At 44.2% G+C, this 25,495-nt stretch overlaps 1 protein-coding gene and 1 long non-coding RNA gene across 6 annotated transcripts in view; one reads left to right on the top strand and one right to left on the bottom strand.

Moving 5' to 3' along the window:
- NOD1 (nucleotide binding oligomerization domain containing 1) overlaps window positions 1-13,683 on the top strand; it is an 89,794-nt gene extending 76,111 nt beyond the window's left edge. For 3 of the 4 annotated variants that reach the window (XM_027539448.1, XM_027539446.1, XM_027539445.1), the window contains 3 exons: window positions 763-846; window positions 5,060-5,143; window positions 12,599-13,683. In XM_027539448.1, the coding sequence (XP_027395249.1) occupies window positions 763-846; window positions 5,060-5,143; window positions 12,599-12,671 (241 nt within the window). In that variant the 3' untranslated portion in view covers window positions 12,672-13,683. The remainder of the gene's footprint in view (window positions 1-762; window positions 847-5,059; window positions 5,144-12,598) is intronic. The other variant, XM_027539447.1, reaches the window with a different exon arrangement.
- Window positions 13,684-13,893: 210 nt separating this feature from the next.
- On the bottom strand, window positions 13,894-25,260 carry LOC113891426. Of its 2 annotated transcripts, XR_003510760.1 has the most exons (4): window positions 23,595-25,260; window positions 22,007-22,077; window positions 16,032-16,278; window positions 13,894-15,004 (listed from the first exon to the last, which is right to left on the bottom strand). It is a non-coding gene; the product is annotated as an uncharacterized LOC113891426 (long non-coding RNA). The 2 variants fall into 2 exon arrangements; XR_003510761.1 differs by lacking the exon at window positions 13,894-15,004 and having other exon boundaries at window positions 15,775-16,278.
- Window positions 25,261-25,495: the final 235 nt, after the last annotated feature.

Here is a 25,495-nt window from a genome sequence, read left to right as displayed (position 1 = left end):
GAACTGTTCTATGAAGATCTCCAAGACCTTTTAGAACTAACAGCCAAAAAAGATGTCCTTTTCATTATAGAGGACTGGAATGCAAAAAAATTGGATAGACACTACCAAATTGCCCTTCAAGGAATGATTTTTAAATTTTTTTTCTATTTTCTTCTCCTTCCTTTCTTTATTCTTTCATCCACTGGGACAACAGGGTTTAATCCTCTTTACCACCAGGAGCGTCTTGCCCTCTGTGCTTTACCCAGGGCACTTTCTGCTTTTAAGAACAACTGAGAGACTACTGGAACTTTCAGTCACAGAACTTGGGTCCTTCACAACTGGCAAAGTGATGATCACATTTTAACATGCATTTGGCAGGCTTTTCTAGGTCTTCATCAGACTGAATTTAGTAACAGACTGTCTGTGGTGTTCAAGGGATCTTAAAGGCTGCAGGAGACCAGAGAAGCAAGCATTGGTCCCTTGCTTTCTGTGGGCCCCTGTCTTCTGTGAAATCCAAGAGCTTAGCAAGGATGGAGGGGAGTACGGGCTCCCTGACAACAGCAGGGCCAAGAAGTAGGAGCTTGGGTGAAGGATTTGCACTAGAAATGAACCTCCATTTATTGTCTTTGGGGCTCAGAGGCTGGGTTTGGAGCCTGGCTGTTTGCTGAGTTCTCAGCAAGTGATTAGCAGCGTAAGCTGGAGACGCCTGGGCCAGGAACACAATGAAGGAAGGGTACCAGGTAGGATCGACTGCCCTGAGTCCACTCTTCCTTTTTCTTACAGGCTCACCAAAAATGAACTTGATGACGAAGTGGCAGAGAGCTTTGCAGAGATGTTGAAAGTCAACCAGACATTGAAACATTTATGGTAATTCAGATTTCAACACTGTGCTTTTTAAAAAAAAAAAAAACTTGGACATAAAATTAACATACCATAAAAGTCACTCTTTTGAAGTATACAATTCAGTGATTTAGCATATTTATAGGTTGTGCAGCCAACACTACTCTCTAACTCTAGAACATTTTATCTAACCACCTCTCCTATTCCCCCAAAACTTGTATGCATTAAGCAACCACTCCCCATTCTTCTTCCTTGGTTCCTGCATGCGTGCTAAGTCACCTCAGTCGTATCCGACTTTGTGACTCAATGGACCATCATAGCCCAACGGGCTGCTCTGTCTGTGGGATTTAGCATCTACTAATCTTATTTTCAGTCTCTGTGGATTTGCCTTTTCTGGGCATTTCATAGAGATGCAGTTGTACGATATGGGGCCTTTTGTTTCTGTGTTATTTCAGTAGCATAAGTTTTCAAGCTTCATCTATGCTGTGGCATGTATCGGCACTCCATTGCTTTTTATGGCTGAATATTCCATTGTATGGATAGTCCAAGTTTTGTTCATTCATCAGTTGGTGGACATTTGGATTGTTTGTACTTTATGACTGTTATGAATAATGCTACTGTGAACATTCGTGCATGTTTGTGTAACCATATGTTTTCTTTTGGGTATATACTTAGGAATAGAATTTCACGGTTATATGGTTATTTTGTTAACTGATAAACTGTTTTCCAAAGTGATTATGCTATTTACATTCTCAGCAGTCATGTACGAGGGTCACCATTTCTTCACATCCTCACCAACACAGGTCTTCTGGGGTCATACTATCCTAGGGGATAATGAAGTGCTGTGTCTTCATGGTTTTGATTTGCATTTCCCTGACACTAACAATGTTGGGTGTCTTTTCCTGTGCATATTGGCCATTCGTATATCTTCTTTGGAGAACTGGCTCCACATTCTTTGTTCATTTGTAAATTGGGTTGTGCTGTGGTCAATTGCTTCAGTCGTGTCCGACTCTTGGCTGTAGCCCACCAGGCTCCTCTGTTGATGGGGATTCTTCAGGCAAGAATACGGAATGGGTTGCTGAGCCCTACTCCAGGCGATCTTCCCCACCCAGGGATCAAACTCCTGTCTCTTACGTCTCCTGCTTTGGCAGGCGGGTTCTTTACTAGTGTCTCCTGGGAAGCCTTAAGTTGGGTTATGTGCCTTTTAATTGCTGAGTTGCTGCTGCTGCTAAGTCGCTTCAGTCGTGTCCGACTCTGTGTGACCCCATAGATGGCAGCCCACTAGGCTCCTCTGTCCCTGGGATTCTCCAGGCAAGAATCCTGGAGTGGGTTGCCATTTCCTTCTCCAATGTGTGAAAGTGAAATCGCTCAGTCGTGCCCGACTCTTAGCGACACCATGGACTGCAGCCTACCAGGCTTCTCCGTCCATGGGATTTTCCAGGCAAGAGTACTGGAGTGGGTTGCCACTGAGTTGTTAGGATTCTTTAAATATTCTAGGTACGAGACATTTACTAGATAGATGACTTGCAAATATTTCCTCCCTCTCTGTAGAGTTTTTCAATTTTGCAAATATTTCTTTTCAGTTTCTTCACAGTGACCTTTGAAGCACCAAAGTTTTTAATTTTGATGAAGTCCAATTTATTTTTTCTTTAGTTACTTGTGCTTTAGGTGTCTTACTAAGAAATCATTGCCTAATCCAAGGTCACAAAGATTTCCTTTAAGTGTTACAGTTTTGCTCTTACATTTAGGTCCTTGATCCATCTGGAGTTTGTTTCTGTGTATGGTATGAGATTTGGGGTCCAGCTTTATTTTATTGCATCTAGATAATCAGTTGTGCAAGTACCACATGTTGAAGACTCTTCCCTTTTGAATGGCCCTAACACTTTTGTCAAATCAGTTGACCATAAATGTGTGAGTTTATTTCTGGACTTTCTATTCTGGTTGAGCCATATGTTTATCCTTATGCCAGGACCATACTGTCCTGCTTATTGTAACTTTGTAATAAGTTTTTGAAACCAGGAAGTGTGTGTGTCCAACTTTGTTCTTCTTAATTTTGTTTTGACTATTCCGGGTCCCTTGCATTTCCACGTGAATTTTAGATCATCATGTCAGTTTCTATATATATATATATATATGAGCCCAGTGTGTTACTTTTACATCTGTTTTTTTTTTTTTCTTTTCTTTCTGACCCATAGACTTTCTTTTACGCCCTTCCCTAGGTGTCAGGCCAGCCTCTCCAGGGAGAACACTGTTAGGAGAGGGCTAGAGAGTACGTCTTCACTCTATGCGAGCACAGACCACACTGGCCAGGGTGAAGGTAGCCAGTGGGCCTGAGCACTGCCAGGCTTTTTAACCTCTCCTCCTACCCAGCCTCTTGCCAGGTCTAGGCTGCAGGCAGCTCAGCCTACCTCCAGCAAGGTGTAGGTGGTGCCAGTGGTTGCAACCATGGAAGGGATCATTAGGAAATAGCGGAATTTAACTAAATGCAGAACTCTGTGCCCACTTCCAGGTTCTATTTTTGCTCCTTTTGCAAAAAGTCCAAGTCACACTGTGGTCATGCTTACCAGAAGGTTACCACCTCTGCATCAAGACCTGGGGCCCCAGTCTGTGGGAGATGTGGCAACAGTCACTGGGTCCTGGCTACAGCGTGGCTGCCTGTTCCTGTGTGCTTGGGCAGGAATAGTGACAAGAACTTGCACTGGGCACCGTGATAGAGACTGAGAACTACTTCATACCCATCCTCCTATTGAAACTCACACACTCAGGGTTGTGGGGTTCTCTTACAGTTATTCTCGTGTTATAGGTCAGGCAGCCGAAGAACAGAGAGCTTCTTCAAGGATCTATGGCTGGAAGGTGGGGGAGTAGGTGTAATTGTGTATGAGGAGAGCTTTTAACCATGCTATACTGCTTCCTTGGAAGGGATTGGCTTAATTTCTGAAATCTCATCAGTCATGGTAATACAGGCCTTCATCTTCCTCATGCAGCTGCCTTCTTGGATCAGTGCCCAAAATTTCTAAAGGTCAAGTGCATTTGCAGTCTGTCTACAAAAAGCCAGAGGAGAGGAGTGAACCCCTGATGATTAAAAAAAAAAAAAAAAAGTAGACATATCACTGACTTGTGCTGCATTTTTTTTCTGTGTGGGCTAGAAGCACAGCCTCCCAGGGGAGCAATTCAGGAATTGTTCAGGCTTCTCAGCTCTATCTGAAACCTTCGTTTCATTGAGTCACTGTTACCTACCATAACAGGGTATACTCCTAGAGGCCCCAGTATGGATGCTTTTCCACTGGGACTCATGAATAGTTTCCCCTCCCACCCTCCCTCTCAGATGTTGGATAGGACATGGCACCATTTTGGAAGCCTTTACCCCCCCCCCCCCCTCAAAGAAGAGAATGCCTAGCTCTTTAAAAATACTTAACTTTAAAAGCTGCTTTGCCTTTCTCCAGCCACCTGGAAGGAGATATCAGACTGCCTGTTCCCAGATACGTTCCTTAGAATTTGTTGTTCAGACTGGTAGTCTCCAAACAATGAAAAGTGTCAAGCACACATGCATATATATGTTCATGTAGTAAAAGTACCTACATGTGAATATATAGATCTATTATGCTCATGCTAAAAATATACAGAAAAGTTAAACATTAAAAAAAATTTATTGATGTATATATATTAATACAATGTTTAATTTCTGCTGTACAGCACAGTAACTCAGTTATATATTAAAAAAAAATGTCTTTACTGAATTTGTTATAATATTGCTTCTCTTGTTTATGTTCTGGGTTTTTGGCATTTGGATTTGTAGCTCCCCAACCAATAGTGGCTGCACAAATTTTCATTCCCACCAACAGTGTAGGAGGATCCCCTTTTCTTCAAATCTCCAGTATTTATTGTTGTTAGACTTCTTAATGATGGCCATTCTGACTGGTATGAAGTGGGACCTCACTGTGGCTTTGATTTTCACCTCTCCAATAATTAGCGACTTTTCATGTGCCTGTTGGCCATATGTATGTCTTCTTTGGAGAAATGCCTCTTTAGGTCTTCTGCCCATCAGAAAAGTTAAACATTTTAAAACATGTCATTTATTCTCATGAGTCTGATCTAGACAATCTTTGCTAGACTGAAAGTTAAATGGATTCAGTTCTTCCTGACCCTGTCTCTCATTCCATCATACCCTTCCAACCCCCTAATGACGTGGACAGAGTTCATCCAGTATGACTTGATACAAAAGGTTATGTTTTTCTTTCAGGCTTATCCAGAACCAGATCACGGCCAAGGGGATTGCCCAGCTGGCAGAGGCATTACAGAAGAACACTGGCATAATGGAGATTTGGTAAGACTGATCTACCACTTTTTGTACCACTGTTGTGGTAACAACAGTGATTATTTACTTAGCACCATTGACTGTGTGCTATGCACAATGTAAGGTAATGTGCATTTATTTCTCATCTTTACAGATTGTTGGAAAGTAGGTAGTACTGTTTGCATTTCACAGATGTAGAAACTGAGGCCCAGACCCAGGTCACACCTAAGAGGAGAAGCTGAAGTTCAAGGCTGTGACTTCATAGTCAGGACTCTTCTGCAGTCCCCCTGTCCTAGATTGTACAGAGGCAGACAGACTGAGATGGCCTGGAGTCTGAAGCATCTTCTTTTCCTCTCTGGGCTTCCAGGCTGTATTTGAGCTGAATGTACTCTTTTCCAACTTCCTGTTTCTCTTCTGAGGACTTGCTTATGCCAGCAGAAGGAAAGCCCATGGCCTGCCTTACTGCAATGTTGTGCCCCATTGCATTTCTCGTGCCTCCCATGGGACACATGCAGCCCCCACCCCTTCCCCCACAGGTAGGACTGGGCCTGGAGTACATTCAGGGGGGTGAGGGAATGTGTGTCCCACTAGTAACAGAAAGGGCCCTGACTGCCTCAGTACTGATGTAACCGAGTTGAGGACAGAGGGTCCCTGTGTCCTTGAACCCAGACCCCCCAAGAGCTCTGGAATTTGCTCTCTGCCCCAGGCCTGGCCTGAGACATCCCAGCAGAGTGTGAGGCTCAGACCAACATGGAAAGCCTGGCAGGGGCCAGAGCCGGGTTCCCCTGGAGGACAGAGACTTTGGTTTGGTAGGTTGTAACTAGCATTATTTAAAGAATGAAATGGAGTAGAACACCAGAATGCTGTGTGCACACTATGAGATATTTCATAATCTAATTTCAGATGTGGGTGTGTATGTATAGATGTGTACCAGCATAGATGCTGGTTCACAATGTAAAATGTTCTCATTTGGAGGCAAAGCCAAAGAAATATTTGAAAACATTATGCTTGAGAAGAGAGCCCAGACTCCAAACAGATTGATGGAGGGGCTGTAGCAAGTCATCTTCAAAGCCAAGCCTACTGCTCAGCCAGGAATCCTTTCCTAGAAGCACCGCATTTGCTGCTGACTCTGAAGACAGCAGATAGAGGTGGGGAGAGGACAGGAGACCAGGCTGAAGGACAGTCTGGACCACAGCTGGCTTCCACTCTGCTCAGTGATGGTTAGGATGGTTTAAGGACATGCAGCTGCTTTAATTCTGACTAGCTTGAAATGGCCCACCAAAGACCATTGTTCCTACACAAAGAACTATTTATATAGGACTAAGTATCTGTCTTTAAGGCATGCTGTGTGGAACCTGAACGAGGCATTGGTGTCAGGAAGGATTAGAAAAGAGGACGAGGAGGAAGTCTCGGGTGCTGGCCCAGGAGTGTCTTCACTCCAGTCCCTGGCTCATCCCAGAAGTCTCACTTCATGGGCTGCCAGGGCTGGGGTCAGGCTCTGCCCAGGGTCACCAATGGCAGAGATTACCTTGGGCCATAATGACATTTATGTCTGCCTCATCCCTGTTCAAAAAGAACTTGAGATATGAAGTCCCTCCGTGAGTTATGCCTTCAAAGACAGAAATTAGCAGTATTCAATGACCCAGTGTCATAAATTACAGCACTTAACCACACTCTGTTGTAAGAGCTTTCTGTGAGCTCCTTGAGGGCAGGGCCTGTGTCATGGTCACTGCAGAGTCCCCAGGGAAAGCATGGCGTCTTAATTTGTTGAGTAACAAGTGAGTGCCAGGTGCTGTGACGATTCTGAGAATCCAGTGGTGAGCAAGAGGGACCTGCTGTCATGGGTTTACATCTAGTGAGGAAGACACAGTAAAGGAAAAAATTATTCAAGTAATTATTTAATGACAATCATGATGAGTGCTGGAGAGGGGAAAGCTGAGACAGGAACCTAATACAAAGAGTCCAAGGAAGGTCGCCTGCAGGAAGTGGCATTTAAACTAAGCCATGAAGGACAAATAGGAGATCATCAGCTGAGGTGGGAAGAAGTGTTCTAGGAAGGATAACGTCATGTACAAAAGTTCTGAGGCACAAAGGAATGTGGTACCTTTGAAGAACAGTGTGGAAGAAGGGCCACAGGAGGTGGAGGTGATAGGGTGGAGACTAGACCCTGAAAGATCTATGGGTCCTGTTGCATATTTTTGGTGTTTATCCTAAAAGCAGTAGAAAGTCATTGAAAGGTTTCAAGCAAAGAGGGATGTGCTCAGAGCCACACTGTCTTAAAAAAAAAAAAAACACAACACCCTGGCTCCTGTAGGAAAGTGGACTGGTAAAGGCCAGAGGCCACATCAAGGGACAGTTAGCAGGACAGCACAGTGGGGCAGAGAAGAGGTGATAGGTACTCAGATCAGGAGGGGAACATGTGGAGAGGTTCCAGGGAGCCATGCTAGGGATATTTAGGAAACAAAACAGAACTTCGTGACAGAATATGAAGGTGGGGAAGGTGTGAAGGTTAAGCCCCAGGTTACTAAGTTGCACAACTGGAGGAAGAGTGGTGCCATGCACGGAGCTGGGGACCCCTGGGGCGAGGTGCCCACTGGGAGGCATCCCATGAAAACGTCAAGCAGGTAAGAGGCTCCGGAGTAGAGAGGTCTCGCCCAGGTCACTGACATATATGAGGCCAGGGATAGATGAGGTTCTTCTGGGGAAGAGGGCCAGGCCCCAAGCCTGGAGGAAATCCATTATTTAGAGGTTATGTGGAGGAGAATATAAAAAAGAAGATGGAGTGATCAGATGTAAATATCAAGCCAAGAAACGGATGGTAGTGTTTCGAGGAGGAGGAAGAAATGCCTGTGAAGATCAAGAAAGATAAGGCCTGAAAAATGTCATTTAAATTCAGTTTTATAGAGGCTGTTGGTGACCTCAGACCCATTCCATGGAGTGACGGGAGCTCCATGAAGGGGTTTTTTTAATTGGATTATAATTGCTTTACAAGGTTGTTAGTTTCCGCTGTACAACAGCATGAATCAGCTGTGTGTATACATATATCTCCTTCCTCTTGGGCACCCCTTTAGGTCGTCACACAGCGCTGAGGTGAGCAGCTCCCCAGAGCGGTCTGTTTTACATGGGCGTGCATATGTCAGTGCTATTCTGTCTGTCTGTCCCGCCCTCTCCTTCCCTCACTGTGTCCACAAGTCAGTTCTCTATGTCTGCGTCTCTATTCCTGCCCTGCAGATAGGTTCACCAGTACTGTTTTTCTCGATTCCATATATATACATTAATATATTTTTCTGACTTACTTTACTCTGTATGACAGACTCTAGGTTCGTCCACATTGTTAAAAATGACCCAGTTTTGTTCCTTTTTGTGTTTGAGTAATATTTCATTATATACCACATCTTCTTTATCCATTTGTCTGTTCATGGACATTTAGGCTATTTTAAGTAGTGCTGCAGTGAATACTGGAGCACATGTACCTTTTTGAATTGTTGTTTTCTCAGAGTATATGCCTAGGTGTAGGATTACTGGGTCCTATGATAGTTTTTAGTTTTTTAAGGAACCTCCATACTGTTCTCCATAGTAGTTGTAGCAATTTACATTCCCACCAGCAATGCAAGAGGGTTCCCTTTTCTCCACATCCTCTCCAGCATTTATTATTTGTCGATTTCTTTTGATGATGGCCATTCTGACTTGTGTGAGGTAATACCTCATTGAAGTTTTGATTTGCATTTCTCTGAGTGATGTTGAGCATCTTTTCATGTGTGTGTTGGCCATCTGGAAAGGATTAATATCAAACAAGTCATCAAGATGGCCGAGTAAGAGGATGTGGAGCTCACCTCCCTCCACACATTGAAAATATATCTAAGTGTAGACCAAGTCTCATGGAAAACTGGAAACTGGCAGGAGAACTCCTATACAACCAAGGCTACAAGAAAGATTCCCATGTAATCAGGTAGGATGGGAGAAAAGAAGAATCAGGTGACGATGGCACCCCAGGGAAGGGACTAAGAGGAAAAGGAAGCCTGGGAAGTGAGCAGGTTGAACCACAGACTGGGTGTCCCAGTCCTGGGCTCCTGAGCAGAGGAGACAAGCCCCCTTGGCTGCTTGGAGAGCCAGTATGACAGAGAGAAAGGCTGGAGCGCCTAGACTCCACTTGGGAGGAGTGTGTGGGTGCTTGCTTGCCACCAGATAGGGCAGAAAGAGGTCTGCCTGAGTGGCTGCCACCTCACTGTGCTCCCAAAGCCGCGCTGAGCAAACACCCCAGGCCCACTCACTCCACACCACAGATTGGTACTAGATCTAGAGAAGCCAAGTCCTGGCAGAAAACCTGACCTAGGGACACAGACGTGGCCCCCAGGCGCCTGCCGGGTGGTTGCTAAAATAGCACTAACAAAGCAGCCCCGATGTCTGATGGCAACACAGCCGCTTCGGCCATGATGCCATGACCCCCACTGCTAGCCAAGCAGATGCTCCAGCCTCTCCATGACACAGCCCTGCTCTAGATCTGGCATGACCACAGTGGGAAGAAACATGACCTTGGGCTGCATGTGAGACACCTACACAGGTGGTGCATCAGACCTCTGTAAATTCACAAGCTCCAGTGCAGGGAGAAGGGAAAACATACACTTACAGAGAACAGAGCCAACTCTATAGCCCAAAGCTCAGGGCATTTGCTCCAGCAACTCTGGAGCAGCACCTGCCCTGTGTGATGGTCACTGAGCAGAGAGGAGGTCCCACATCACATCCTGTGCAGGTTCTAGCTCTTTCAGTTCTAGCCACACTCCATCAAGGTGATGGTGGCCAGCACACTCTGAAGAAGACATGGCTGGCATCCACAGACACTGGGCGCACACAGTCTACATAGGACACTCACATAAAAACACCTCTCCATGACCACAATAGATTACTTTTTTCTTTTTCAGTGAATTTAGGTGAAATAGTTAAATAAAAGGAAAAAGCAGAGGAACTACTCCCAATTGAAAGAGCAAGAGAAACCCCCTGGAAAAAGTAATGAAATAGAGGTAATTGGTCTTTTTGGTAATTTTTATTACCAAAAAGCTGGTAATAAAAATGCTAACTGAATGAAGAAAGAAAACTGATCTAAGCACAGATCATTTTAACAAAAACTATAAAAGATCTAATCAAAAATTCAATTTCTGAGATTAAAAGCAATAGCAGACTAAATGACACAAATCCAAATGATCTGAAAGATAAAATAATGGAAATCAATCAACATAGCAGACAGACAGAAAATGAAAAAAAATGAAAGCAACATAAAAGATCTATGGAATAATATAAAATGTGCCAATATCTGCTGTGTAAGGATTCCAGAAGGAGAAAAGAGAAGGGAATAAAACATGTATTTGAAGAAATTATGGCTGAAAACTTCCCAAACCTAAAGAAGGGAACAAATATCCAGGAACAGGAATAACAGAAGGTCCCATATAAGATGAACTCAAACAGAATCACACCAAGACATATCATAATTAAAATGGCAAAAGTTAAAGAATTCTAAAGGCAGCAAGAGAAAAACAGTCCTTTACAAGGAAATCCCCATCAGGCTATCAGTTGGTTTCTCTGCAGAAACCTTGCATGCCAGAAGAAGTGTTAATAGCATGATATATTCAAAGTCCTGAAAGGGAAAAATATCAACCTAGGATACTTAATCCCAGGAAGATTATCATTTAGAATATAAGAATTTCTCAGAGAAGCAGAAAGCAAAGAATTCACCATTACAAAACGTACCCTAAGAGAAACGTTGAAGAATCTTCTCTAAATGGAAAAGAATCTATAGCAAAGGGAAAATACCAATAGGAAAAGCAAATATATATTGAGGATTGAAGATCGCTTAAACCGGTACATGGATTAAAGATGAAAAAATTACAAAAATGACTATAACTATACTAAATGATAAAGGGATAAGCAGGGAGATATAAAATATGACATTAGGAATTAAAAATGTAGCTCTAAGGTAAAATGGATAAAAGCAAAAATAAACAAATGGGACCTGATTAAACTTAAAAGCTTTTACATAGCAAAGGAAACCCCTGAAAAAATGAAAAGACAACCTGCAGAATGGGATAAAATATTTGCAAATGATGAAACTGGCATGGGATTAATGTCCAAAATATACGTAACAGCTCATACATCAAAAGAACAGCCCAATTAAAAAATGGGTAGAAGACCTGAATAGACGTTTTTCCAAAGACAATTTACAGATTCCCAACAGGCACATGAAAAGGTGCTCAACATTACTAATTATTAGAAAATGCAAATCTAAACCCAATGAGGTATCACTTCATACCTGTCAGAATGGCCACCGTCAAAGTCTACAGATACTAAATGCTGGAGAGGATATAGAGAAATGGGAACCCTTGTGCACTGTTGGTGGGAATGTAAATTGGTGCAGCCACTATGGAAAACAATATGGACGATTCTTAAACTAACAGTAGAACTACCGTGCTGCTGCTGCTGCTAAGTTGCTTCAGTCGTGTCTGACTCTGTGCGACCTCATAGACGGCAGCCCACCAGGCCTCCCATCCCTGGGATTCTCCAGGCAAGAACACTGGAGTGGGCTGCCATTTCCTTCTCCAATGCATGAAAGTGAAAAGTGAAAGTGAAGTCGCTCCGTCGTGTCCGACTCTAGTGACCCCATGGACTGCAGCCTACCAGGCTCCTCCGTCCATGGGATTTTCTAGGCAAAAGTACTGGAGTGGGGTGCCATTGCCTTCTCTGAGAACTACCATATGATCCAGCAATTGCACTCCTGGGTATATGTCCAGAAAAAGATAAAACACTAATTTGAAAAGATATATGTACCCCAGTGTTCACAGCAGCACTATTTACAATAGCCAGGACATGGAAGCAACCCAAGTGCTCATCAACAGATGACTGGGTTAATATGTGATAAACACACATGTATATGTACATATGTATGTACACACACATGCATAATGGAATGTTACTCAGCCATAAAAAGAATGAAATACTGCTATTTACAAAGTGGATGGACCTAGAGAATATTATGCTAAAAGAAATAAGTCACAAAAAGACTATTATATCAGGTAGATGTGGAATCTAAAAAAATAATACACATGCTTGTATATATGCAAAACAGAAAGAGACTCACAGATATAGAAAATGAACTTATGGTTACCAAAAGGGTGAGGAACAAATCAGGGGGATGAGATTAACATATATACAAATTACTATATTATAAAATAATAAGAATATACTGTGTAGCACAGGAAAATTATACCCATTATCTTGTAATAACCTGTATTGAAAAATAATGTACAGAAATACTGAATCACCATGCTCTACACCTAAAATTAACACAATACTGTAAATCAACTATACTTCAGTTTTAAAAAAGAAAAAAGTGTTTGAATTTCCGGGCTGTGTGAAGCATGAGTGTGTGTTAGGAACACATGTTGGGACGGTGTATACAGTGGTCCCTCACTTACTTGTGTTCTTTTTCTCCAACAGCTTAAATGGAAACTTGATAAAGCCAGAGGAGGCCAAGGTCTTTGAAGATGAGAAGAGGATCATCTGTTTCTGAGGGGATGTTTTCTCGTGGGGGGTCTTGGACGCCTGTCTTGGATGGCGGCATCCAGGGTCTGCTGAGGTGGGACTTCTAGGAATCCAGTCTTCCTGATGCAGATCAAGTGGGATCTGGCAGAGATCCCTCTGACTGGCAGAGGCCCTGAGTGGCTGTTACAATTCTGCAGGAAAAGCATGAGCCATTTTAGTGACTGTAAACATTCTATAGAGAGATGTTAATGCATAGCCATGACTATGTAAAATCTGCACCCAGAGGAATGAGACTCAGAGCTCGAACAAATGCCTGCCCCAAGGCCAGGGGGAGCGCGTCAGTCACCGCCGTGTTCACTGAAGAGATGACGACGTGGTGCACAGTTGGTACCATGTTTCCTGGGGGGCAGAGGTGCTCAACAAAGGAAAGTATTTTGCCTGAAATATTGTCTTCCTCCTCAGTGCCTCCCCAAGTGTTGATACTATTCCCACCTCACTGTAGACACTGCGGGGGTGCAGTGTGGGGTTTTGACTCCTCCAAGGCTCGCTCTGTAGGGAGCTGGTGCCAAAGGAAGGACCCACCATGGGCTTTTGTCTTGGTCCTGGAGTCTCTGCTGACAAAGATGGCAGGATGCCCTCTTCACCAGTCTGAGGGACAGGGTGATGTCTGCATAATACTGAGGCTCCACTCAGGGCTTTTGTGAGATGGGCTCTGCCCCAGGAAGAAGAATCAGTACCATCCTCCAAAAGGAATAAAGGCCTGGCATGCCCTTGTGGCCATGGCATCCAAACTGGAGCTTCTCTCTCGCCCTGTGGAGAAAGGGAAGTCTCCTCCCGCCCCTGAGCAGTTGTGAGGGTGGCTGTGTTGGAGGCAAGGCTCAGAGTCACTGAGAACTCAGCTGGGAGAGCATGTAGACCCCTGCCACCATGGTGGGCATGCGGTAGATGCTAAATGGGGGGAAGGAGGAGGTTTTACCAGATAACCTGTTCGTTTGCCAATTCATTTGTTAGTAAAATACTGAAACACTCATTATTTCTAATTGAGTTCAGTTCAGTTGCTCAGTCGTGTCCGACTCTTTGCAACCCCATGAACTGCAGCACGCCAGGCCTCCCTGTCCATCACCAACTCCTGGAGTTTACCCAAACTCATGTCCATTGAGTCAGTGATGCCATCCAACCATCTCATCCTCTGTCATCCCCTTCTCCTCCTGCCCTCAATCTTTCCCAGCATCAGGGTCTTTTCAAATGAGTCAGCTCTTTGCACCAGGTGGCCAAAGTATTAGAGTTTCAGCTTCAACATCAGTCCTTTCAATTGTCTGAGTCAGGGCTTTTAAAAAGGAAGTCGGCCAGGCAAGCACGCTGTGACCCCTTCAGAGGCATTTACTGCATTGGGTGGGGCCCCGGGGTGACATGCTGTGAGGAGAACCAGAGGCGGAACAGTCAGAAGCATCCTCAGTGTGATCCTTCACAAGTCCCTCCACCTACCAAGACAAGGAAGAAGGCAGAGAAAGCATCTGAGGCCTCTCCATCTGACCTCCCAGTCCACACAAGCGGCTTCTCGGAGGGAATAATTGAGTCCTTGGTGGCTGGGGCCAGGGTACGCTGGCACAGCCAGATTTCATGGCCCTCACCACTGTTTCCTGATGGGCTGTCCCCTACCCTTCTCGGCTGTTCACTGCCAAGTAGAGGGCCAGGGTGGGCTTGTACCCACTGTGGCAAGAGGCACTGAGCTGACAGGTAAGTGGGGGGCCATTCAACAGTACCTTGGAGTTGTCAGAAGTCCAGCCTGGCTTTATACAGCACCCCCAGTTAAGAAGGGTATAATTCAACAAGTTAGCCCTGAAAGTTAGGGGGAAAATCCTGTACAGTCACATGGGAGCTATTCCCCTAAGGTCCTGGCCACCCCAGATTTGGGTATCTGCCTAACAGTCACTACCGCCACCCCCACCCAAGGGAGGACCTCTCTTCCAGAATATCTGAGCAGCAGATATGCCCAGATCACATAAAGGAATGAGCGCTTGGTGAGCTGAAGGCCAAGGGTGCTTAGAACAGCCTTCAGACTTGCCAAGTCAGAGAACCACACTTCCCAGCTGACAGAATTATATTTTTTTATAAACTGCTAAAACTAAACTTTCAAGATTCTAAAGTGAACCCAGATACTACCAAATATTACTACTTTTAGAGACTATGAAAATTAAAACTGTTGCCTCTAAGGGAAACTGAATTTGTGTGGTATTGGGTTAAATTCTAACCTGTAAATACTTTGGTCTTCCAGATGGCAAATGATGGATTTTCTTACAAAAGTGAAATTAGACTCCTAATTTGTTGGAAAGGTTCTCCACTGTCCATAGGTGAACTTCTCTGCAGAAAAATGGAGAAATCAAGAAAAAGATAATAGGAAATTGGAGGTGGGGGAGGAATTCCACAAACTTAGGATACAACTGTTTCTACAGGACATGTTAGTTGATTTCAGGAAAGAAACCACAGCTTCCGTGTTTCAGATCTACATGTTGACTTGGAACTTATAAAATAAGCCATGTAAAATCACTGTGGGGCTTTGGGCCACATCTTAAGACTGTCAGAATTTCAATTTCTACCTTGAAAACGGAAATCCCAGAGTACTGACTTGCAAAGTTGTTATGAGGATTAAATGAGCTGCTGCATGGAGATCAGCACAACGCTGGTGCAGGATCTATGCTCAATGAAAGTGAAACTCGCTCAGTCATGTCTGACTCTTTGTGACCCAATTCTCCAGGCCAGAATACTGGAGTGGTTAGCCCTTCCCTTCTCCAGGGCATCTTCCCAACCCAGGGATCAAACCCAGGTCTCCCGCATTGCAGACGGATTCTTTACCAGCTGAGCCACAAGGGAAACCCAGAATATTGGAGTGGGTAGCCTATCCCTTCTCCAGTGGATCTTCCTGAGCCAGGAATCGAACCAGGGTCTCCTGCACTGCAGGTGGATTCTTTACCAACTGAGCTATCAGGGAAGCCCCCAGTGGTCAATACACAGTATGATAACTTGGATTTGATCCCTAGATCAGGAAGATCCCCTAGAGAAGAAATGGTAACCCACTCCAGTATTCTTGCCTGGGAAATCCCACGGACAGAGGGTCCTAGAGGGCTATAGTCCGTGGGGTCCCAAAGTGTCAGACATGACTTAGCGACTAAACAACAACAATTCTAAAACCAGTGTTTCTCATTTCTGCTCACAGTGGCATCCCCCGGTATCCCCTTGACACTCTTAGGCTTAGGAAACGTCCCAACAAGGTCAAATATAGCACTAGAAGTTCTCAAATTCAAGTCTAGAAGCATTCAACATTGAGCTTCCTGCAGTATCCTGACTCCTTCAGTGAAAAGTCACAGCCATGAGTTGTCATCATTCTTACCATTTACGTGTCACTCACTGAACAGAGGGAGGCGCATCCACGTCTTCACTGCACAGTAAGAACAGAGCGAAGTTGGCACCACCCCACAAAGCCAGGCCCGCCAGCCTTTGCCAGGTGTCCCTTTCAGCTCCCCAACTGGGAAGGCACATTTGGCTCGCTGGTGTTTTGGTCCACTTCCAGGGGTGACACATGTCTATTTCCAGTAACTAATTGCTCACTTACAGGAATAAAAATCCTTGCTCTGGACCTGAAAGGCAAAAGCATGACCATCATCTCAGGTCCATAGAGAGGCATTTTAATGAAAAGCGGAATTAGCTGGTAAGGAGGCCAAAGCTCATGTTGTCGCACAGATGGGCTGGCAGCAGAGCTACAGGGCCCAGGGGCCGTCCCAGCAGGATTCTCACAGACTTCAAGCTGAATTAACTGCACCCAGACCAGCTTAAAACTCTTTCAGAAGCACTAAGCACTAAAAAGATTGTAGGCCCCCAGTGATTTGTAATGAAATGAATGAATGAGTAATAAAAAAAAGATTTTAAACCACAGTAAATTATAAAATAAGTTCAAGGATGCTAAACAAGTTTCTGATTTTCCCCACGCCTACTTAGGTGCTTTTTGGGGCAAATAACAAATATCAAAATAACTTGATTTTTTTTTTCCTTGACAGTTTCCTCTCTGTCACATTTGTATTACAAAAGCAGTATCACAATATTAAAATTTTTTAAACAATGCTTCAGTTCAGTCTCTCAGTCTTGTCCAACTCTTAGTGACCCCATGAATAGCAGCACGCCAGGCCTCCCTGTCCATCACCAACTCCCGGAGTTCGGCCAGACTCATGTGCATCGAGTCAGCGATGCCATCCAGCCATCTCATCCTCTGTCGTCCCCTTCTCCTCCTGCCCCCAATCCCTCCCAGCATCAGAGTCTTTTCCAATGAGCCAACTCTTCGCATGAGGTGGCCAAAGTACTGGAGTTTCAGCTTCAGTATCAGTCCTTCCACTGAACACGCCCTGGGATTTCTTTGGAAGGAATGATGCTAATGCTGAAACTCTAGTACGTTGGCCACCTCATGAGAAGAGTTGACTCATTGGAAAAGACCCTGATACTGGGACGGATTGCGGGCATGAGGGAAAGGGGACAACAGAGGATGAGATGGCTGGATGGCATCACTGACTCGATGCAAATGAGTCTGGGTGAACTCCGGGAGTTGGTGATGGACAGGGAGGCCTGGCGTGCTGCGATTCATGGGGTCACAAAGAGTTGGACAAGACTGAGAGACTGAACTGAACTGAATGAATACCCAGGACTGATCTCCTTTAGGATGGACTGGTTGGATCTCCTTGCAGTCCAAGGGACTCTCAAAAGGCTTCTCCAACACCACAGTTGAAAAGCATCAATTCTTTGGTGCTCAGCTTTCTTCACAGTCCAACTCTCATATCCATACATGACCACTGGAAAAACCATAGCCTTGACTAGACAGACCTTTGTTGGCAAAGTAGTATCTCTGATTTTTAATATGCTATCTAGGTTGGTCATAACTTTCCTTCCAAGGAGTAAGCGTCTTTTAATTTCATGGCTGCAGTCACCATTTGCAGTGATTTTGGAGCCCCCCAAAATAAAGTCTGACACTGTTTCCACTGTTTCCCCATCTATTTGCCATGAAGTGATGGGACCAGATGCCATAATCTTCGTTTTCTGAACGTTGAGCTTTAAGCCAACTTTTTCACTCTCCTCTTTCACTTTCATCAAGATCTTGGCTTTTTAGTTCCTCTTCACTTTCTGCCATAAGGGTGGTGTCGTCTGCATATCTGAGGTTATTGCTATTTCTCCCAGCAATCTTGATTCCAGCTTGTACTTCTTCCAGTCTAGCGTTTCTCATGATGTACTCTGCATAGAAGTTAAATAAGCAGGGTGACAATATACAGCCTTGAGGTACTCCTTTTCCTATTTGGAACCAGTCTGTTGTTCCATGTCCAGTTCTAACTGTTGCTAACTGTTGCTTCCTGAGCCAAAGATGGAGAAGCTCTATACAGTCAGCAAAAACAAAACCGGAAGCAGACTGTGGCTCAGATCATGAACTCCTTATTGCCAAATTCAGACTTAAATTGAAGAAAGTAGGGTAAACCACTAGACCATTCAGGTATGACCTAAATCAAATCCCTTATGAATATACAGTGGAAGTGAGAAATAGATTTAAGGGACTAGATCTGATAGACAGAGTACCTGATGAACTATGGACAGAAGTTCATGACATTGTACAGGAGACAGGGATCAAGACCATCCCCATGGAAAAGAAATGCCAAAAAGCAAAATGGCTGTATGAGGAGGCCTTACAAATAGCTGTGAAAAGAAGAGAAGTGAAAAGCAAAGGAGAAAAGGAAAGATATTCCCATTTGAATGCAGAGTTCCAAAGAGTAGCAACAAGAGATAAGAAAGCCTTCCTCAGCGATCAATGCAAAGGAATAGAGGAAAACAACAGAATGGGAAAGACTAGAGATCTCTTCAAGAAAATTAGAGATACCAAGGGAACATTTCATGCAAAGATGGGCTCAATAAAGAAGAGAAATGGTAGGGACCTAACAGAAGCAGAAGATATTAAGAAGAGGTGGCAAGAATACACAGAAGAACTGTACAAAAAAGATCTTCATGGCCAAGATAATCACGATGGTGTGATCACTCACCTAGAGCCAGAGATCCTGGAATGTGAAGTCAAGTGGGCCTTAGAAAGCATCACTACAAACAAAGCTAGTGGAGGTGATGGAATTCCAGTTGAGCTATTTCAAATCCTAAAAGATGATGCTGTGAAAGTGCTGCACTCAGTATGCAAGGAAATTTGGAAAACTCAGCAGTGGCCACAGGACTGGAAAAGGTCAGTTTTCATTCCAATGCCAAGTAAGGCAATGCCAAAGAATGCTCAAACTACCGCACAACTGCACTCATCTCACACGCTAGGAAAGTAATGCTCAAAATTCTCCAAGCCAGGCTTCAGCAATACATGAACCGTGAACTTCCAGATGTTCAAGCTGGTTTTAGAAAAGGCAGAGGAACCAGAGATCAAATTGCCAACATCTGCTGGATCATCGAAAAACAGAGTTCCAGAAAAACATCTATTTCTGCTTTATTGAGTATGCCAAAGCCTTTGACTGTGTGGATCACAATAAACTGAAAAAAATGCTTATAATAATGCTAATAACAACTTAATTTTTGCATATCATTTTTCCATATTTTGCCTACATGGAGACTTTTATTATGGTAAAATACATGTAATATACAATTTATCATCTTAATCATTTTTATACATTTCAGTGGTATAGACACATTCATATGTTGTGTAATCACCAATGCCCATCTCCAGAATTACTCGTGTAAAACTGAAACTCTATGCTCATTAAACAATAATTCCCCCTGCCTCCACTCCTGGCAACCACCTACTACTTTCTTTCTCTCTGATTTTGACTACTCTAGTTCCCTCACATAAGTGAAGCCATACAGTCTTTCTGTGACTCTTTATTTCACTTAGCATGATGTCCTCAAAGTTCATCCATGTCAGAATTTCCCTTTTTAGGGTTGACTATTTTGACATCTTTTTATATAGTTATAATCACAGTCAAGGCTGTTATATTGTCACCCTGCTTATTTAACTTATATGCAGAGTACATCGTGAGAAACGCTGGGCTGGAAGAAGCACAAGCTGGAATCAAGACTGCCAGGAGAAATATCAATAACCTCAGATATGCAGATGACACCACCCTTATGGCAGAAAGTGAAGAGGAACTAAAAAGCCAAGATCTTGATGAAAGTGAAAGAGGAGAGTGAAAAAGTTGGCTTAAAGCTCAACATTCAGAAAACGAAGATTATGGCATCTGGTCCCATCACTTCATGGCAAATAGATGGGGAAACAGTGGAAGCAGTGTCAGACTTTATTTTGGGGGGCTCCAAAATCACTGCAAATGGTAACTGCAGCCATGAAATTAAAAGACACTTACTCCTTGGAAGAAAAGTTATGACCAACCTAGATAGCATACTGAAAAGCAGAGACATTACTTTGCCAACAAAGGTCTGTCTAGTCAAGGCTATGGTTTTTCCTGTGGTCATGTATGGATGTGAGAGTTGGACTATGAAGAAAGCTGAGTGCCAAAGAATTGATGCTTTTGAACTGTGGTGTTGGAGAAGCCTCTTGAGAGTCCCTTGGACTGCAAGGAGATCCAATCAGTCCATTCTAAAGGAGATCAGCCCTGGGATTTCTTTGGAAGGAATGATGCTAAAGCTGAAACTCCAGTACTTTGGCCACCTCATGCGAAGAGTTGACTCACTGGAAAAGACTCTGATGCTGGGAGGGATTGGGGGCAGGAGGAGAAGGGGACGACAGAGGATGAGATGGCTGGATGGCATTACCGACTCGATGGACGTGAGTTTGAGTGAACTCCGGGAGTTGGTGATGGACAGGGAGGCCTGGCATGCTGCGATTCATGGGGTCGCAAAGAGTCGGACACGACTGAGCGACTGAACTGAACTGAATCACAGTGAACATTTATAATTTATTTAATTTCCCCAGTTATTAATCTTTATAATTATCAATTGTATTCTATTGGTATGTTAATTTGCTTAATTATGTCCCAAGTGTTAGACATTCAGGTGTCCAGACTGGCTGTAGGGATGATTATTATAGACATTTCTATGGAAGTAAAAAAGTTTCTTTAGGATTATTTCTTTGGAGTGGGATTAGCAAGTCAAAGATTCTTGCTGTAAATTTTTATTATTTTTTTCAATCTACATGAATCCATCAGGTTTAGGAGTCTAATAAATGGTTTGGAAGGGGGTGGAAGTTAAGAGAACAATGTGCTATCTCCTTTGAATAGGAATGGGACTCCCTGCCTTGGACCTGTGCCTTGGCACCCAGGCCCTGCCCACACACACAGGGATGTTACCACCACAGACAGGCCCTGGTAATACCTGCAGCTGCAGGGACTCACGAGTGGCCCTTACATTGGCATCTGTTCTCAAGTGGCACTAAGACAGTCACTTATAACTGAGTAAGTGTATCTTCAAAATCAGTTTTCCTTGATTTTAAACGTGTATGTGTGTATGTGTCTCTACTTTGTCTAAACAAACAGTCTGACTGATTCCATTAGCACTGGGTCAAGTGTAACTAATTCTTCCCAAGACCCCTATGAAGCGGGGATAACTTCCTGAGTGAAGAAAATGAGGACTAGTGAATTTGCATATGTATATCAAATTACTAATGAGAATGTGTATAAAAATGGGGGGCTGGGGGCGGATTTCCCTTCAGGAAAGGGATTTTCCTTTCCTGTAGAAGGTTGGACTTGGTAATAGCTAAGATTTTGAGCTCACTTAGTTCAGCCTTCTTACCATGCCAGTGAGGACACTGGCTCAGAGAGCAAAAGTGACTTGCTCAAGGTCACACACATTATCTGTAGAGCAAGACTAGAACACAGGTCTTCTGGCTGGCTTTATTTTCCCTCTGTTTAGACAGTTTGTGACCTCCAGTTCATTCTCCAGTTGACTTTTTTTTTTTGTCAAGCCTATTAAACCTGATCCGAATTCACTAGGGCAAGTTAAACAAAATGAACTCTGCTCCCCAAGGACTTAGGTGGGGTGTCTTTAGTGTTGCTCTGGGAAGCCTGGTCTTATTTTCATATACCAATGATGCAAAAAGCTCCAAGACTCGGACTCCTGTTTTCAAGTCTCACTGACTGACAGTCTCAAGGCGAGGAACACCCTGGAGAATGTCGGGTGACCCACATCTGACTCTTCAAAGCCCACACATCCTCTGCCAGCCACAACCATGGGACTGGACCAAAGGAGGTGGGTGTATTCCAGAGAGCTGGAGAAGCTTCGTACTGGGATGATCTCCATCACAAGAGGGCAGCATGTATCCAACGATTAGTCCATTACGTAAGTGGCCTGAAGGATTCAACTGTGTAGGGGGTGCGGATACTGATCCCGTGTTCTACTTACATAAAAATCCAAAGTACATGGTGTTAACAGCAATTTCATTGTCAGTGCATTCATCCATGACTTCAAAGACACTGTTAAATTAGGGAGAGAAACAGCAGAGTTACAGCCAGTTTTGTGGGTACTGAGGGTCTGGGTTCAAATTCCAGGGCTACCAGGACTTGTGTGACCTTGGACAATGACTTAGCTTTTCTGTACTTGAGCTTTCCATCTGTAGTAGTACTGCTCCCTTTGCAGGGCTGTTTGGTTACGAGGAGTAAATTAATAAGTATTTTTATAAAGCACTTAAAACAGTGTCTGACATGTTGTAGGGCCCTAGAAGTAGCAACATTTGTTATCTAATCACACCTTTTCCCTCTGCTGCTGCTGCTGCTAAGTCACTTCAGTCGTGTCCGACTCTGTTCAACCCCATAGACGGCAGCCCACCAGGCTCCCCCGTCCCTGGGATTCTCCAGGCAAGAACAGTGGAGTGGGTTGCCATTTCCTTCTCCAATGCATGAAAGTGAAAAGTGAAGTCGCTCAGTCGTGTCCAATTCCTAGCTACCCTATGGACTGCAGCCCACCAGGCTCCTCCATCCATGGGATTTTCCAGACAAGAGTACTGGAGTGGGGTAGCATGACCTTATGATGCATGAGCATCAGAGATAGGGCAAAAGAGGGAGCAGTGCTAAGCCATCCTTCCCCACCTTGAGAGCCCCTCTGAAACAACATTGCCATTTTCGAACTGACATCAGAGTCTAGACTTGTAAGCAGCTCAGAAACCAGAAGCCGGAGGCTGAATACCTATGGGATAAGAACTAAGCTTCCCAGGTGGCATGAGCGAGAAAGAACCCTCCTGACAATGCAGGCAGACCTAAGAGATGCCAGTTCGATCCCTGGGTTGGGAAGATCCCCTGGAGGAGGGCACAGCAACCCACTCTTCTTGTCTGGAGAACCCCATGGACAGAGGAGCCTGGTGGGCTCTGGTCCATAGGATCACAAAGAGCTGGACATGACTGAAGTGACTTAGCCCGCACGTAAGAACGAAGCATCTTGACATACCTGACACTGTCTCCATTTTTATTAAGGAGCTGCCTGTCCAGGTCCTATTCAGAAGCAGGGATTAAGAAAGCTAAAAGTCTATTTGCATTTTAATTTGATTTCACAGACGTTAGAGTGAATTATCTGGCGTTCTACACTGAATCCATATGGCTGAAGGTCATTTCTGTCTTTGATGTCAGCATGTGGTTCTGTGTTTCTACCATTCTTTTCACCCACTTGGTTGACATTGCTACTGATCCCCTGGCCTCCAGCAGAAATGAATAATGGCAGTCTTGAGAGCTAGCAGGAGAGAATAGTGATGGAGGGAGGTCAGAGCAGAAGGAGCATGGAAGGTAGGTAGGTTAGCCACTGGAATCCTGACTCCCATCCTGATTCATACCCTCCTATTGCTGTGTCTTGTCCAGGAGCTGGCCATATGTGCCAGGACCCATCAGCCTGGCATCTTGGGCACCGCATTTGTACGGAGCCAGCAACTCATCACCTACTGAGCAGCTCCAGGGAATGGCCCAGCTGCCCACCGCTGCTTTTAGATCTCCCAGTGGGTACTCACCAGACAATGTGTGAGATCTTTTTCCTTCTGCTGAGTCAACACATATTCCCAAAAGGAGGGCCTATTGGTGGTCAACATTATACTTCCATCTGAATCATCTAGTCCAGTTTTCTCAACTTTTTTTTCATTATCACCCCTGTAAAGAGAATTGTAAGACATTTTTACCTAATCCCCTCTTCCACCATAAAACTCTTAATACCACAAATATACTGTATTTCTGTTTAGGTACCCTGACCCTGCAGGCCATTGAATAGCTAAACTCTTTTTTCCCCCCAAGAACCAACTTTTACCCCCTTAGGGGTGATATCCCTCCTGTTGATAGACAAACCCTAGATAATTCTTGTCACCTTTGTCTATTCCAAGAACCCCTCTGTCAACGTAAAGGCTGTTGGCCTTTCTACACATTATTCAGTGTCTAATTCAAGAAATCTTAATAGGTATAAGTTTAATTTTCTCATTCATTCTTTTCACTCTTTTATCTGTCCTGAAAATAATTTTATTCTATGTGCAAAAACTATGCTTGTTACTTTGTAAAAGGGGAACAATCCATCCCAACAGGGACAATTACAGTCTGAAGCATTCTGGCACCAGCGGCTTCAGAGATGAACTTCCATGGCACGTCCACAGTGACCGCTGGCAGGCTCTGCGTAGACCTTGAGGCCGACCAAATGTGCCTTTGCTCTTACCCACTTCTCATTCTCACTTCCTGGTTCCCCCACCGTCACATCCTCTCCAAGAAACCCAGGAATATCCAGAATTCCCCCTCTGAAACAGAGAACCCAGGCCTCTGCCCACCCCAGGCTGCAGACCTCCCACATCAACCCTCCCCACGCGCTACTGCTAAACTCAGCTAAATATTAGAACAGTACGTGGATTCAAGTAATTCAGAATAAAATGGAACTAATAGGATTACCTCTGTCAGATGGTTTACATTTCAGAAGAGAAGCTGGCAGTTCAAAATACTCTCCAATGAGACACATGAGCCCAGAGAAACTTCAGATCAAATTAACATTCATGTTCTCTCAGCTGTCTCCCCCCACGATCCCAGAATGAATCCAGCAACACGGTTGGCTCTTCAGGTCTGATCCCTGCAGTATCTTGGGAGAACTGAGAAAGTCCGTCTGTCTGTCCATCCATCCATCTCACAAATATTGAACGCTTACTTCATGCAAAGCACTATGGAACTGCTAGGACTACAATGGTCAGTGTCATGTCTGGGACTGGATTTTGGCCTACTCACAAGTTAGAAGTCAGACACTGTTTCATGGAAGCTAGCATGAGACCTGAGACTGCTGGGTCAAAGACAGAGTACTTTATTATTGACAGGACAACAGATAGCCAATGATGAATAAAGAGGTCTCAATAAGGAGATTATATTGCTGCTGAATGTTTTTGTAAGTCAAAGTAAATGCCCATGGATTTAGTGACACAGAGGTTATGGGTCACCTTAGTAACAGCCATTTTGTTAAACTGGCAACAGGGAAGCCACTGGAGTGGACTGAGAAATAACTGGAAGAGGAAAATATCTTTCCAGAAATATGTGAAGCAGAAAGACAGGACGGTGGCTCAAAGGGGATATGGAGTCTAGGGAGGGTTCCCTCGTCTGACTTGAGATGAAAGTGTTAGTCACTCAGTCGTGTCTGACTCTTTGCGACCCCACAGACTGTAGCCTGCCAGGCTCCCCTGTCCATACAATTCTCCAGGCAAGAATACTGGAGTGTGTTGCTATTTCCTTCTCCAGGGGATCTTCCTTCTCCAGGATCAAACCCGTGTTTCCCATATTGCAGGCAGATTCTTTACCATCTGAGCCACCAGGGAAGCCTAACTTAAGATGAGAAGGAGCTAAATGTGCATGGAAAAGATGGAATGGGAGGGAAAGGTGAGTACTAGAGAAATAAGGA

Source organism: Bos indicus x Bos taurus, chromosome 4 (assembly GCF_003369695.1).
Source record: "Bos indicus x Bos taurus breed Angus x Brahman F1 hybrid chromosome 4, Bos_hybrid_MaternalHap_v2.0, whole genome shotgun sequence".
Classification (NCBI taxonomy): Eukaryota; Metazoa; Chordata; class Mammalia; order Artiodactyla; family Bovidae; genus Bos; species Bos indicus x Bos taurus.
The sequence above is the reverse complement of the archived record's forward strand: the minus strand, read 5'-3'. Positions and strand labels throughout refer to the sequence as shown.